The sequence below is a fragment of the Diadema antillarum genome, unplaced genomic scaffold (genome assembly GCF_040938485.1).
Source record: "Diadema antillarum isolate AM-2024a unplaced genomic scaffold, OU_Dant_1.0 scf00000148, whole genome shotgun sequence".
NCBI classification, from domain to species: Eukaryota; Metazoa; Echinodermata; class Echinoidea; order Diadematoida; family Diadematidae; genus Diadema; species Diadema antillarum.
The window spans coordinates 403,438-420,597 of record NW_027271037.1 but is presented as its reverse complement, the minus strand read 5'-3'; the positions used below and the strand labels follow the sequence as shown (position 1 = coordinate 420,597).

Below are 17,160 nucleotides of genomic sequence, written 5' to 3'. Positions count from 1 at the left end.
GACGTTTTCACATCAGCCCGATGTTTCGAAATAGCGCGCTATTTTCTGACTTGGGAAATTAACCCAATCACGAAATAGCGCGCTAATTGATAAGAGGCGTTCTCACATCAGCCCGATAAAAATCCAAGCTCGAATATTTTCGCGATTGCGAACTAGCGCGCTATTTCATTTCTTATTCACATCAGCCCGAAGAGAATTAGCCCGAATTTTTTCGAGCTAATTCGACAGCTGAGTATGTGCAAACGGCATAAGTAATGTGTGTGCCCTCTCAAAAATTCCTCATGATTTGTGTGCAGTTTGCCTCGATCGATCGGGTCACACACGCTAGGGATAATGGGATGCATCGCGCTAATTTCTCGAGTCGTTTTCACATTATCAAATAGCGCGCTAGTATCCCGCTATTTCAGAAATTTTTTATCGGGCTGATGTGAAAACGCCTAATGATAGACTAGCTGTGCCCGGCATGACAACAATTCATGCAAACAATCTAAATAAGCCAGTTTACAGTTAGCTCATGGGCACATTAGGCGTTTTCACATCAGCCCGATAAAAGTCCAAGCTCGAGATATTTTTCGCGATTGCGAATTAGAGCACTATTTCATTTCTTATTCACATCAGCCCGAAGAGATTTAAGGCGTTTTCACATCAGCCCGATGTTTCGAAATAGCGCGCTATTTTCTGACTCGGTAAATTGGAAAATATCTCGAGCTTGGATTTTTATTGGGCTGATGTGAAAACGCCTACTGATGAGCCCGAATTTTTTTCGAGCTAATTCGACAGCTGAGTATGTGCAAACAGCATCAGTAGTGTGTGTGCCCTCTCAAAAATTCCTCATGATTAGTGTGCAGTTTGCCTCGATCAATCGGGTCACACACGCTAGGCATGATGGGATGCATTGCGCTAATTTCTCGAGTCGTTTTCACATTATCAAATAGCGCGCTACTATCCCGCTCTTTCAGAAATTTCCCGAGTTCCACTCGAGAAATTTTCTCGATCAGAGCTATACAATTAGCGCGCTAATTTGTGGTCATATTATCAAATAGCGCGCTATTTCGTGATCGGGTTAATTTCCCAAGTCAGAAAATAGCGCGCTATTTCGAAACATCGGGCTGATGTGAAAACGTCTATTGTACCTTTCTTTTTTCTCAGTTGGTTAGGCACTTAGACCCCGTTTACAGTGCGGGGCTGGGCCGAGCCGCGGCCGAGCCCAGCCTCAATTGCGAGGCCGGGCCCCACAATTTTGTCCGTTTACACTGCCGGGTTCGGCCGCGCTTTTGATTCAAACCTTTCAATATTTTGTCGTAGTGGCGCTCTGCTTGTAAACAAACGCAATTTGGCATTGTCTGGTTTTCAGACCCTTTGCCAAATGAATTCCGTGGCGACGAAGTCGCCGTTCGGGCAAAGGCATTTGCCGAAGGAAAAAATCCTTTGCAGGACAAAACTACCTTAAACTATACTAGTTTTCGACGTTGAGGGGGGGGGGGGGGGTTAATATCCTGAACAGCGAAGTAGTACAGGCAGAGGGTTTGGAAGCCAGACTAAAATTGGCCGCGCATTTGGCCCAGTTTGCGTTTACACTGAGAAAACGCCGGGCTCGGCCGCGGCTCGGCCGCGGCCGAGACCACCTACAGAGCGAGGCCAAATGCGAGGCCAATTTTGGCCTCGCACTTGGCCTTTTGCGCGTTTACAATGAAATGAAGGTAGACTCGGCCGCGGCCTCGCACGGTAAACGGGGTCTATCTCGTTCTAAAAGCAGCAAGATGCATAAACATGCCCACAATTTATGGAATTCACGTTCAAGCAAAGAATGAACTTACGCAGAGCAGATGACAAGAATTGTCTGTCAGTTGACACTTCAGCAGGCAGTCATTTTATTGTTTTATGTTAAATGCATAAACACACATTTTCTACCAACATGGCTAAATACCAGGCTTGCTGTCAGGTGGATGTGCTAGTAAGCACCATTTATAAGGGTTGCATGAAAACTCGTTACATCAGGGATGCTTGTACAAATGACCTTTTCTGCTCAGGCACAAAGTGGAACTGTAAACTGGCCTATTTCAAGTATGTATTCAACAAACTTTGAACCTATTTGGGGATATCCACTGAAGACAGTGCGAACGCAGAAAATTGCAAATAGGCTAATTCCATTTCACTTATACAGCTTCTTAGAAATCTTCCATAATGATATTCGTGAATTTTTTGTTTGAATGAAAGTTATCAAATTTACAACTTTGATACAAAATTATTTCACTATAATTTCTACAGCAATAGGCAAGGAGGCTTGAAGTTCTTAAAAGAACACCAAGAAAGCGATTGATGCTTGTTACTAAACAAGGCTTGAAATGACATCGTAGTAGTAATCATTTTGAATGCTCTGTACTCTGAACAGTCAATGTGCTTGATAAGTCAAAACTAGGTGTACCAATGTGACCTAATTGGGGCAGGATTACTTTTTAATAGGACACCGCTTTTTGCGGTGATGATAGGATGTGACTATAATGTCCAATGGCTGGTAACCTCACTCTCTGAACGTGGCGGTGTTAAGTAGAATCTGGCAGGTTAGTTTCCTAAAAAGATAAAAGGGAAACATTAATTCACTTACGCAGTCTTCTACGGCCTTGTCACATGTCTTTCGGGAAGTCATGTCGTTTGCTCCGTGAGGCGTAGCCCTTTCCAGAGTACCAAGAGCAAGATCTAACCAGGGAGGTGCAAGAAAAGGAGAGACAACTCCTGCTACCCGGAGGGCCAAACCCCAAAAAGTCGCTTACTTAAGGAGTGAGTTGCACTCTCTCTACAAACTAAGTAGACCATGCTTATTTTCAAGTTTTTATTGTAACAAACAACATTCCACTGGTCTACCTCAAAAAATTTGTTGCGAAAGCCTCCAAATCCAAGATGGCGTCCAAGATGGCCGCCATATTTACTGAATTTGTTATTTGAAAGATAGAATTTGATTGAAACATCAGACTTCAACAAATTTGATGTCATATGAAAGAGAATAAAATTCTCTACAAGTTGATACCATTTTTGTGGGTTATTGTGATAACTGGATTGAGATTTTAAGGAAAAAACACTCATTTTTTGATATTTTTCTGAAAAAAGGAAAATCATGAAAATGCTTGATTCAGCATAAATCAGAGAAAGACTGAAGAATTATCTTGAAACGTTTCAAGAATTTTGTTTGACATATAATTAATATTTGGAGAAAATTAGGGGTCAGTACCATTTTCGATTCAGGAGTTATAATGTCTCAAACTTGAAAACTCACTACGTAAAAATGGCCACTTTAGTTGTGACCAAGACCTTGTTGGTCATAAAAAAGTCTGCGCACGCCAAGACTACTACACGCACCACTGGCACTGGCGCTCGTAGCAGCACCAGTGGTGCGTGTAATAGTCTTGGCAAACGCAGACTTTTTCTTTGACAAACAAGGGTTTGTGCCTGCAAACTAACTTTTCATACCAAGTGGTAGCTCAGGTGACGCTGATTGCTCTTATTTCAAAGTAGATTGTTCTAAAGCAGATGAGATGAAGCAAAAAATATCTTTCACATAGAGGTAGAAGCTTGAAACACTAACCTTGCTATAGAAAGTTTAAAACAAAATTTGGATCAATCACTAAAAAAATTCAAAATTGCAGGCCATCAAAGCTGACATAGTGTATTGCGCCAAAGTAAATGTATCATTTCGATTTTGATACAATTTTGTCTGTTTTGCTGTCTATTTATATGGTTTTTATATATTCTGAACATTTTAATGGTATTTCAAACCATCTTAGGTTTTTAATGAGACATTTTGCAGAATGCACCATGAATATTTCTCTAAAAAGTAAAAAATAAATGAAATTAAAAATGTTTATGAAAACCATGCAGAAATTAACGTCTTTACCATAACATAATCGATATTTGGAGAAAATTAGGGGTCAGTATTGTATTTGGTTCAGGAGTTATAATGTCTAAAACTTGAAATCCAATTTTACATAATATATATTTGCACGCATCTGTTCCCAAAGACGTCACAGAGGGTCAAATCCAAGATCGTGCTTACTTTTCGAGTTCCACTCTCTCTATAAACAAGACCATACATAATATTAAGTATACTAAGCAATGTTCCGTAAGTACACCTCTGTAGACTTGTTGTAAAAACCTCCGAAGTACAGATGCGGTCCAATAGGGCCGCCATTTTTATTGAATTTAACATTTCAAACATAAAATTTGATAGAGACATTGGATTGCAACAAATTTGATGTCATATGAAGGAGAGCAAAACTTCCTAAAAGTTGATACCACTTTAGCTGTGTATTGTGATAAATTGGGGGGGGGGGGTGTTGTTTGCTTCTCTTTTTTTGGGGGGGGGGATACATATCTTTATATTGTTTTGAAAAAAGGAAGAAATGTAAAAATGCATGATTTGATATCTATCACAGAAGAACTGAAGAATTGTTTTGAAACCTGCGATTGAGATTGAGATTTACTGAGATTAAGACATAATTCATATTTCTGGAATTATAGGCAATATCATACACTGTTGACAAGTTAACATCTAAAACTTGAAAAAAATTATATCTATGCATTATAAATTTTGCATACAATGTGTTTACATGGTCACATGTAATATTGTTATGGTCTAGTGACTTGTAAGTACCTGCAAACCACTGGCGTAGCCAGGGGGGGGGGCGATGGGGGCGGTCGCCCCCCCTAAGATTTGGACCGGGGATTTGGGAGGCGGAAAAAAAAAAGCGTGTATATTGTATGCATGCACATGAAGCGGGTCTCCTTTTGAACCTTTCATCAAATAAGATATTTTTTGAATATTTCACTCAAAGTGTGCACCAGATCGTTGAATTTCAATTCAAAATATGCAAAATTTCTCGTGCTTGGGAGGGGGTATCCCCCTCCCAAACCCTCCCCCTCTGTGCCTCTTTCCCTAGCTTAGTACACTTTTTAGATTAAAAAAAAAAATATGAATAATTCTGAGTGCACAAGACTTATCACTTATATTCCGAAAAACTCAAGGTTCCCTCATGTATAAGGGGAATTTCCCCTTTTAATCGACCCTTTCCTCCCTCAGTCCCCCCGCCCCATCAGTTTTTTTTTTTTTTTTGATTTCCCAAATGTTGGTTCCATCAAATATGCGTATACGAGATATCTCAATTTCAACCTTAAAAAGGCAAAAGCTCCATCGGAAGAGAAGGGTGGAGATAACACTCGCCCACGCCTTCTCCCTGCTCGCCCGCCCCTCCCCCCCCCCTTCCGCCATGCATAGAAAAAGACTGTGGCTATACCCAGATCGCTTTATTTCAATTCTAAAAACGCAAAAACTCCGCGAGCGGGAGGGGGAATCCCCCTTCCCCTAAGCTCTACCTCACTAGACTTTATACATACAGATGGTGTACATTCGGAATAAGAGCTAAATTCCGTGATTTCACTTCGATGAAAAAGTATTGCACCAAAAATTTACACATGATCGCTGAATTTCAGGTCTGAAAACGCAAAATCACCTTCGTGTGGGAGGGGATATGCCCCTATCTACACCCTGTGCTTTTTCTGTTTGATTGCTGAACAGACAGCTTTCATAATATTCAGTGTAAGAATTGTTTAATACAAGAAGATTATTCAAATGATACCATTTTATAGGCAAATTGTTCAATAATAATCTACACTAAAATATACTGCAACCTTAAACAAGTGGGACTGTTTCACGTCGATAAAACGCGCAAAAACATGCATCAAATTGCACCATTTGCAACATCAAAATGCAAAAAGTTCTCACCATGGGAGGGGGAAAACCCCCCTCCCACACCCTCCCCTCCCCCTTCGCTCGCTCCGCTCGCTCGGGTTCAGTCGCGTTCATGATATTCAGTGAAAAGAATTAATACAAGAAGATTATTTAAATGATACCATTTTATAGGCAAATTGTTCAATGATAGCCTACATCAAAATATACTGCTACCTTAAACAAGTGTTACTGTTTCACGTCGATAAAACGCGCAAAAACATGCATCAAATTGCACCATTTGCAACGTCAAAATGCAAAAAGTTCTCACCGTGGGAGGGGGGTCACCCCCTCCCACGCCCTCCCCCCCCCCCCCTCGCTCGCTCCGCTCGCTCGGGTTCAGTCGCGTTCATGATATTCAGTGAAAAGAATTAATACAAGAAAGGGCTTTTTACACTTGTAAAAATTTTGCTTAGCCCCGGACCAACGGTGGGGCTAAGGGGGGGCCTTAGCCCCACCGTTGGTACGGGACTATCCTTAGCCCACTTTCTGTTTACACTCGTTTTTGCCAAAGTGGGCTAGCCCCACCGATAGTACGGTACTATGTGGCCCTGCAAAATAGCAGGGGTTAGCACCGCAATTGCGGTGCCAAGCAAGTGAGTGTAAACAGAACGAAAAAATAATCCTGGGCTAAGCGACGGAGACGAAGTCCGACCCTCACTGACCAATCAGAAACGAGGCAATCAAGTGCTGCCGGTGCGTGCGTGTACGTGTACAGTACACAGCGTAATTATGAATATTCATGGGGTTTGGAAAGTCCGGGGCTAAGAAATACGAGTGTAAAAAGGTCAGTTTTCTCCTTAGCACCGGACAAGAGATGGTACGGGATTAATTGGCGAGTGTAAAAAGCTGAAAAATTGGTACGGGACTAACGATAGTCCTGGGTCAGAGAAAGTCCGGGGTTAAGAAACACAAGTGTAAAAAGCCCTGAAGTGTATTTAAATCATACCATATTATAGGCAAATTGTTCAATGATAACCTACATCAAAATATACTGCAACCTTAAACAAGTGGGACTGTTTCAACTCGTTAAAACACGCAAAAACATGCATCAAATTGCACCATTTGCAACATCAAAATGCAAAAAGTTCTAACCGTGGGAGGGGGGACACCCCCCTCCCACACCCTCCCCTCCCCCCTCTCTCGCTCCGCTCACTCGGGTTCAGTCGCGTTCATGATATTCAGTGAGGAGAATTAATACAAGAAGTTTATTTTAATTATACCATTTTATAGGCAAATTGTTCAATAATAATCTACATCAAAATAAACTGCTACCTTAAACGAGTGGGACTTTCACGTCGATAAAACGCGCAAAAACATGCATCAAATTGCACCATTTACAACATCAAAATGCAAAAAGTTCTTACCGTGGGAGGGGGGACACCCCCCTCCCACACCCTCCCCTCCCCCGTCGCTCGCTCCGCTCGCTCGGGTTCAGTCGCGTTCATGATATTCAGTGAAGAGAATTAATACAAGAAGTTTATTTAAATTATACCATTTTATAGGCAAATTGTTCAATGATAATCTACATCAAAATAAACTGCTACCTTAAACGAGTGGGACTTTCACGTCGATAAAACGCGCAAAAAATGCATCAAATTGCACCATTTGCAACATCAAAATGCAAAAAGTTCTTACCGTGGGAGGGGGGACACCCCCCTCCCACACCCTCCCCTCCCCCTAGCTCGCTCCGCTCGCTCGGGTTCAGTCGCGTTCATGATATTCAGTGAAAAGAATTAATACAAGAAGTGTATTTAAATTATACCATTTTATAGGCAAATTGTTCAATGATATTCTACATCAAAATAAACTGCTACCTTAAACAAGTGGAACTGTTTCACGTCGATAAAACGCGCAAAAACATGCATGAAATTGCACCATTTACAACATCAAAATGCAAAAAGTTCTCACGTGGGAGGGGGGACACCCCCCTCCCACACCCTCCCCCCCTCGCTCGCTCCGCTCGCTCGGGCTCGGTCGCTTCGCTCCCTCGCACACTAACCGCCCCCCCTAAGATGAAATCCTGGCTACGCCGTTGCTGCAAACTAACTTTTCATGCCAAGTGGTAGGTGACGCTGGTCGCTATTACTGTAGCATTTCATCATAGTAGATTGTTCTGAAGCAGATAAGATTGAACAGAAAGTATTTTCCAAAAAGAGATAGGAGCTTGGAATTTGGCACAAATTTTGCCAACGTGTAATATTTAGCGATAAAAATTGTATCCACACAAAATTCATGATGGCGGTAATTAATCGAGGTTGTCGTTCAAGGCATCATTTACCATTAGTGCACGTAAAACAAAAACCCAGCTGTACTAAATTCCTAAAGCTAGTTCTAAACTGTGAGTTAGGGATAGAACAACTAATGTACAGACTTAAATCAGTATAATTAATGCTAAATATTGTTAGATATACTAAATAGATCTGATAAGAATGTCTTTTTATATACTAAATTGTTAACAGTTATCATGGTCATGGTTTCTTGAAAAGAGATGGTGTTATCTCCGTATGTTTTTGGCTTTATTATAATTTTTTTACATGGTAGAATGTTTTGTGATACAACACCTGCACATATAAATCGAATGTGATATCTCTCCCAATGGTAAACAATACCTTTAGTGTGTTGCGTGAAAGTTAAATCTCAACTTATAACTTTATATTGCTGTCTATTACATGTTTCTATACATCCGAACGATATTGTACTAATGCAAACCGTATTGAGGGTCTTTTTTTGGGGGGGGGGGGGGGGTGGAGCTCATTCCAGTGTTTGGGTAAGGCCCAATCTTTGATAAAAAAGAAATGCTTCTGTATCAAAGATATGCTTTTTTACTTGTATGTTACTCTGCTGTTGTAGAAACGTGAATGATGATGGTATAATATGTGTAATAATGTCTGATCCGCAGATGTCCTTGAAAGCCCTTCTGATCCGAGCCCCCCCCCCCCAAAAAAAAACAAAAAAACAAAAACAAAAAACGACATGGCGGCAATTTCTCAACTTTGCTCTTAAATGTGTTGTGCGAAATTACTTTTTCAGTATATTGTTCGAATAAAATCGTCCAAATTGATTATTCGTGCTGTATATTCACATTTACAAATAAGCATGCTGAAACTGCATTTACTGTTATCAGATTTTTCTTACATTGTTTTTAGGCTGATTTCATGTGGGTTATAGTGTCACAATTGATCTGAACTTATGCCATTGGTAGATGCTTTCCCATCAGGATCACTCGAGAGTGAAATGTTCATTTTCATTCATTTTAGAGTGACCTCGGGGATCACTCGAAGAGTGACGAGTGATCCCTAAGGCAGGGCTCGACACTAACGGTGGTTCGGTGGCCCAGGGCCACCAAAAACGCACGTCGGGCCACCAAAATGTCAGAAATGAAAAATTTGGTGGCCTGATCGGGCCATCGAAAAAGGTCGGATATTTGCCTTTGGGCCACCAAAAATAAAAGTTAGTGTGGGGCCCTGCCTAAAGTCACTCTAAAATGAGTGAAAATGAACATTTTTACTCAAAAGTCACTCCAATTTCACTCTAAATTCACCGTTTTCTATTATTCACACCTCACATCAAAAGTAAAAACTTCCACTCGATTTGTTTTTTCTTTTTCGGAGAGTAGAATATCCCTGGTTTTAAAAATGTGTCCATAAAAACCCAAGACGGTTTAAGATAGCGCAACAGACAAAATTGTATCAAAATCGAAATAATACATTTAATTTGGCGCAATGCACTATGTCAACTTTGATGGCTGTCATCTTGATTTTTTTTGAGCGGTTGATCTAAATTCTGTCTTAAACTATCTATAACAAGATTGGTGCCAAGTTTCCAGCTACTACCTCTATTTGATTTTTTTTTTTTTGCTTCATCTCATCTGCTTTAGAACAATCTACTTTGAAATAATAACAATCAGCGTCACCTGAGCTACCACTTGGTATTAAAAGTTAGTTTGCAGGCACAAACCCTTGTTTGTCAAAGAAAAAGTCTGCGTTTGCCAAGACTATTACACGCACCACTGGTGCTGCTACGAGCGCCAGTGCCAGTGGTGCGTGTAGTAGTCTTGGCGTGCGCAGACTTTTTTATGACCAACAAGGTCTTGGTCACAACTAAAGTGGCCATTTTTACGTAGTGAGTTTTCAAGTTTGAGACATTATAACTCCTGAATCGAAAATGGTACTGACCCTTAATTTTCTCCAAATATTAATTATAATAATGTCAAACAAAATTCTTGAAACGTTTCAAGATAATTCTTCAGTCTTTCTCTGATTTATGCTGAATCAAGCATTTTCATGATTTTCCTTTTTTCAGAAAAATATCAAAAAATGAGTGTTTTTTCCTTAAAATCTCAATCCAGTTATCACAATAACCCACAAAAATGGTATCAACTTGTAGAGAATTTTATTCTCTTTCATATGACATCAAATTTGTTGAAGTCTGATGTTTCAATCAAATTCTATCTTTCAAATAACAAATTCAGTAAATATGGCGGCCATCTTGGACGCCATCTTGGATTTGGAGGCTTTCGCAACAAATTTTTTGAGGTAGACCAGTGGAATGTTGTTTGTTACAATAAGAACTTGAAAATAAGCATGGTCTACTTAGTTTGTAGAGAGAGTGCAACTCGACCTCTGTTTTTAGCTTTTGGCCCCCCGGTTATGCTCTCCTTTGAAGGATGCGCGGCACCGCCGAGAAGTTATGCCCTTAACTACAGGTGGAAATCAGGTGCTTTGACAAAAGAGAGCATCAATAATCGGGACCAGCGCTCTCACATCTAGAGATACTTGCCCCTACTGCATTTCGCTCTCCTTCTTTCAATGTGATGGCAACAATGAATTTGTGTACCTTGAATTGGAGCAGCGAATCAAACTGCAGTGTAAAACTGACAATTTGAACAGCAAATAGTTTAAAAGCACGCTGAAGCACGCTTTAGCGGAGTACTTTATTTGAAAGATCAAAATATCCCAGATTAAAGGATAGAACACTAACATGCGGAAATGTGTGCATTATAGAAAAATATTAGGTTTTTAAGAGGGCCTAATTTCATTTCATTTCGATTTGCGCATTACGAAGAAACTAGAAATACATGTTTATAATATTGAATTCTTTTCTAATTTAAAATTTTACGGGAAAATAAAGCTTGTAATTCAACGAAAGGTGAAATGCGTTCTTCGTCTCCAAACTTCGCCTTGCAACTAGAGCGGTGCAGAGCATTCAAAGCGTGTAGTGGAATGCTAGAAATCCCAATGTAACGCTTTGAACCCAAACATGTGTTTGCATGAATTACGAAGAGTTGTCTCTCCTTTTCTTACACCTCCCTGATCTAACGGTGCGCGATCTAATCTGCGGTTTATGATCAGGCTGTTCGGAGACGCCAGGTACGCCGGAAGGAAGAGAAAAGTGATCAGAAAATCCGTTTCACGTCGCTGCACACTGATCCACTGGTCGCGTGAGTCAACAGGGACTTCTCACCTCCCTGGTGTGAACTAATCAGCTGTGCTTGTGTGTGACTAGTCCACTGCCTGGACTGTTTTGTGTGATCATTAACCGCGCGCACACACCGCTACAGCACGCGTATGCCCCACCGTACGCTCGTGTATTAATTTGCCGCGCACGCACGCATCTCGACCTCCAAAACAGTCCAGTCTGGTTTGCCAAGTCTTCCCGAAATATTTCGAGATGAGGCTCCGCCTATATTCATTTCGAGCATCCTGATTGGTCGATGAGATCGCGTCAATCATTTCCACCAGGCAAGGAAAAAAGTCGATCGATCTCTAATCTTGTAGTCTTATTGCAAAACAGGTACATTGCATTTAGCAATATAACATACCGTATTTTACGCCAATATTTGTATTATTCTCATCATATATTAATGGAATTTCCAAATTATATTTCTTTCTATTAAAAATTGCTCAAATAATATATCTTAGAGATCATAAGAAGATATATGAAATCAGAACGTGCATAAACCGTGCATAAGATTAAGACTAATTTATACTTGTTCCATAACTGTTATGTATTAAATGATCAATATCACAATTATTAACGTTTTGAATCCATTTTTCAGGAAAAAAAACTATAATTTGGAAATTACAAATGAAAAATCTTATAAATATGAATAGAACAGATATTCGCACATGTAAAGTATCGAGACCTTTCGTACATGTTAATCTCGAGGTGGCTTTTACTTCTCTATCGGGGATCCCCGGATCGCGTATACAGCTTGTGTAATGTGCTTTTCGTATTGATTCCGAGTCTTGCGTTTTCCGACCAAGATCTGTGCAGTATTTCAAATATTTCCTCCAAATCTTGTTTATATTTTATGATCAATGATGTCAATATCAGCGTCTCAGCGTGGCTTTTCTGACAGCGATATTGAGAAGAGCATTTAATGTGCTGCTGAGAAGCTTGGATTCGTTGACGGTTTCAGGGAGCAGCAGCAGAACCAGAACTTTTTTTTCAGATTCAGATTCAGATTTATTCAACACTTTCAGTAACAACAAAAAACAAAAAAAAACAGGAGAATACAGAAAGTTGACAACACCATAATAACAAGAAAAGAATAATCACAATAAGTATCACTACGAAAATACAATACATTTGAAAGTGTTCGGAGACAGACAGAAAGGCTATGCCCTATATAAAAGTCCTGTCCCCATACTATTTCATTCATAAAATATTAAGATATTGAATGAATACATTTCTTTATGAGTTAATACACACATACATACACGCACACACACACACACACTGACATATCTTACAAGAAAAAAGTTTATCACCAACTGATCACCCATTTCGGCACACTGATTTAAAACATGCAATCTTAATTTTCTTTTAAACACATTCAGCGATGAACTCTGTCTTATTTCGACCGGAATAGCATTCCAAATTTTGAGTCCATTAAAAAATATAGAATTATACGATGGTATAGTTCTGGCATAAGGCAATGTAAATCTATCTTTGATTCTCATATCGTATCTTCTATTATCACTCATTTGAAAATAGTTAATCAAACATTTTGTAAGCATCTTCCTAAAGCATACAGTACATAAGAATTGCACTTTGATAATAATATATAGGACCTATATTTAGATTTTAAAATCTTCAGATTAAAAAATATAGGCGATTAATGGGCAAGAAAATCACAGTGATTAATAATACGGACCAGCTTTTTCTGCAATAAAGACAATCTCCTGGCATTGGTCACACCTGAGTTTGCCCAAGCTATTGCAAAGTAGTTTAGATGAGGTAATACGAGAGTATTAAAACATGTTGTCAAGTCTGCTGCAAGAGATTTAGATACAATGTTCAAGTGGCTGGCAGATGACTTGAAGATCCATGGTGCATGCTGTGAAAGGATGATAAGAAAAATGTGCAGTGATGTGTACGCGACCTTTATGGCACTGCTTCCAGAAGGTTGGCACAGGTATGTCAATACGTTTATATGTACCACCGGAACACGGAAACTGATATCCGAAAGGAAATTGAGGACAGCATGTTGGCACCAGATGGTGAAATTAGAGTTTTGATAGCTACCATTGCGTATATACTGGCCTGGGTGTTGATGTAAGCAACGAACACACTACGGTTTTGTGTGGATGCCCAAGTGATCCAGACGATTATATCCACTTTTTAAAAGCACTCAATTTTCAGGCCTTATCAGATATACTGGTAACATGAAGAATCATGTACAGCTGTACAGCTGTACATCGCAGCTCAGATTTTTTTTTTTAAACTGAAAAATACTACGTTTACATGTAGCTTGTACCTTTGGGCTTTGAAGATTGTTTGTTAGAAAATTCATATGATTATTTTAAAACAAGAATCCACTGTGAGTGTTTTTCCTCCTTAAGGTTTGTAATGGTGAGTGGTTGGTACATTGCTTTCTGCTGTACCTAAATTTTTGCAGTTCCATGCTACATGTGCAATAATTTTCTTTTTACCACTGCAATTACTGTACCCTGCTCTTATTCATAGAAGCAAATACAATGTACATTTACACACCTACTTTTCATACTGTACTTTGTTTTTTAGGCGTGAATATTTTCATTTCATTGGACATGTTGATGGGTACATATCGTAATTACAAGTGATATAATTATGGAAAAGTTGAAATATTTTATTTCAAGGTTGTGTTTTTGTGATGAAGTGAATTACATACATGTACATGTACATGTAGATACAGGTACAATTATGCCAAGTGGGGATGGGCTGTGTGTTTTGGTGTTTGGGTGGGTGTTTGAAAATTGAACTGTTATGCCGTTTGTCTGCACATGTAATTGTACATCGCATGTTCATCTATGCATACATACAAGTGTACACATGTGTAGAGTCGGTTTTTGAGTTGTACAATTACCAAGAACTTGTTTACATATACTTTCTTTACATACAAAGTCATTCATGAGAAGTACAGTATGTTCTTTGGCCCATTTTGATAAAAATAAAACTAGTTCTGTTAATGCACATGAACATTTGTACCTGTAGTTTGAACTGTGTAGCAATAAATTTATTTTCTTTTTGAACTTCGAAGCAATTATTTTTTAACCAAGAATTGTAAAAGACAACAAATTAAAAAACAAAATCTACAGTGGGACCAGGAAGATTTCTTTGACATAACTGGTAACCAGTTTGTGTTAATCCTGTGTTTTTGATGTGTAATGAGAGTCTACTATACACGGTAATAAGAAATTGTGACATATCAAATTATTTCTCTGACATCAAAATTCAGAGTCAAACAGGTTACAATGTATTTTGTTTGAAATAATGCACTGTTGTTGAGCAATGATCATGAACTCTCATGAATATACAGTAAATGTATTGTATATTACAGTAATATTTCTGCTATTTCAGAAATTTCCCGAGTTGGACTCGAGAAATTTTCTCGATCAGAGCGATACAATTAGCGCGTTAATTTGTGTTCACATTAGCCGGGTTCACACGTACACCAATTAGCGGGATACAAATCTCGAGATTTGCATCGCGATAGTCATCCCGAGTTTTTTGCACGTGTGGACAGAAAAAACCCGAAAATTAGCGGGATAAGCATCGCGATGCTAATCCCAAGAAATCTTGCGCTGGTTCATCAATTAGCGGGATAATTGGCCCCGCGCTGATACGTGTGAACGGTCGGGATTAGAATCTCGAGTTTTTATATCCCATCATGCAATGCGCACATCACTACAGCGAGGCCTCTGCGAAGAGGTCCTTCACCTCTTTGGAGCACAACAACAACAGCGCGCGAACCACACCACTGACGCGTAAAAGACAATGGACAAAGAGAAGTGCGCGCAGGCAGTGATAGAGAAGGGCGCTGCGTGACCCAGTTTGCAGGCTTTGCTGTTATCTCTATCGGCAATTAGCGGGATAATTCGGTACGTGTGGACGCTCGCCAAATTAGCGGGATACCGATCGCGATCGCTATCCCGCTAATTTGGTACGTGTGGACGCTCGCAAAAAAACTCGGGATGAGCATCGCGATCGCTATCCCGCTAATTTGTACGTGTGAACCCGGCTAATATCAAATAGCGGTTTTTTTTCGTGATCGGGTTAATTTCCCAAGTCAGAAAATAGCGCGCTATTTCGAAACATCGGGCTGATGTGAAACGCCGAATGTGAACACAAATTAGCGCGCTAATTGTATCGCCCTGATCGAGAAAATTTCTCGAGTCCAACTCGGGAAATTTCTGAAATAGCGGGATAGTAGCGCGCTATTTGATAATGTGAAAGCGACTCGAGAAATTAGCGCGATGCATCCCATCATGCCTAGCGTGTGTGACCCGATCGATCGAGGCAAACTGCACACAAATCATGAGGAATTTTTGAGATGGCACACACATTACTGATGCTGTTTGCACATACTCAGCTGTCGAATTAGCTCGAAAAAAATGCGGGCTAATTTGTGCTGTTCGCGCTGAATTGTTTTTGCAATTTCGGCTTCTCATACGTAGGCTAGTACTAGTATTAGCGCATCAAATGCAGCGGTGATTGTGTGTTAAATGTATGCGCGCGCGCAATATATAGTAGTGTGATTTTCGGCCTTCCATAATGGGCTAGAAAGATGGCGCACGAACCGACGGTTTGCTCGTTCGTGACTCTAGCAAAAATGCAACAATTTTGTAAGATTATCTCACGATAATCACAGAATTCCGGATGGAAGTCCTGCATTTGATTGTTCTGCGTAAGTTTACGATTATTACGTTGTTCACAATTCTTGATAAAAGAGAATTTCAATGCCTTTTGTGTGTCCGGATAGGAACGGTCTAGCGTTTAAGTGACGCTAGTGTAGGTTATGCACATGTACGGTGCATATTGATATAGCGTAGGATTGACAGCTTCGCATTGTGCATTGTGCGTTGCATGTAGCGTTACTGTAGCTGTAGTGTTGTAGACTCGCAGTGGCTCTTTGTGTTATCACTTGGCCGTGAGCTGATATGATGTGTAGAGCAGTATTCAGAACTTGGTTTATATGGTGGTAATACATTCAGAATTAATTCACAACTCCTGTAAAGATAAGAAGTTTGATTCATACAGTTAAGCAACTCAGTTTGTTGAGTAAGATTTCCAGGTGAAGATTCAAAGGTAGATATGAAGTTGGATTCGATACTAGTAATGATGAAGATTAGTGATAATTTTGCTGTGTGGACATGCAGTTTCAGTCTAAATAATGCATTTAGACGTCAGTATGAATAAAAGACTGTCTTTTGTGTTTTTGTGTTTTGACATACGTGTTTTACGTATTACATTCACAAGTATGTCGTCCTATGACGGTATTGTGTAGGCTGAAACATTTCTATATCTTAATGTGAAAGCAAGTGGTATAGCACGTTAAGTAGCTCTGGCTTAAAGGAAATCATTTACTTTGCGGAAACATGAAGGCAAGCGTAGTGCTACATGTAGTGCTCCCGTAGTGCTACAGGAGTGTGTCTACAAGACCGTCTAATGCAAGTAGACATTCGTCAGTGGCCTCTGAAGCACTATTAGCTCGTGCAAAAGCAGAGGGAACTAGAGTTAGATTAGAATTTGCTCGAAAGGAAGCAAATCTTACAAAGCAAAGGGCTGCTCAAGAGGCAGAACGTGTTGTGTTAGAGGGAGAAAGAGATGCTGCTGTAGCAGCAGCGCAAGTCTCTGTTTTCGAAGCAGGCTTGATTGAATGCGAAGAGTCTGTAAAGGGCGTTATTGAATCTTTCGCAAAAAGATGTCAATGAACGTGTGGAGGATTATTTGTCCTCACCTGATGTAGATGGTAAGATTCCAGTTGATGGAAATCACATCAACCAGGGGAGTTCAATTCCTTCCCCTCAGTTTGTAAAAGAAAAACAGGAAGGTCAAGTACAAACAAAACTTGATGTACCTCCTGAAGAGGGTGTGTATTCATCCCAGCATGTTGA

At 39.9% G+C, this 17,160-nt stretch overlaps 1 protein-coding gene across 1 annotated transcript in view; it reads right to left on the bottom strand.

Moving 5' to 3' along the window:
• Window positions 1-2,647, bottom strand: part of LOC139721710 (sodium- and chloride-dependent neutral and basic amino acid transporter B(0+)-like) — a 42,356-nt gene extending 39,709 nt beyond the window's left edge. Inside the window, exon 1 of the mRNA XM_071633037.1 lies at window positions 2,606-2,647. Coding sequence (XP_071489138.1) covers window positions 2,606-2,647 — 42 coding nt within the window. The remainder of the gene's footprint in view (window positions 1-2,605) is intronic.
• Between the last annotated feature and the right edge of the window lie 14,513 nt (window positions 2,648-17,160).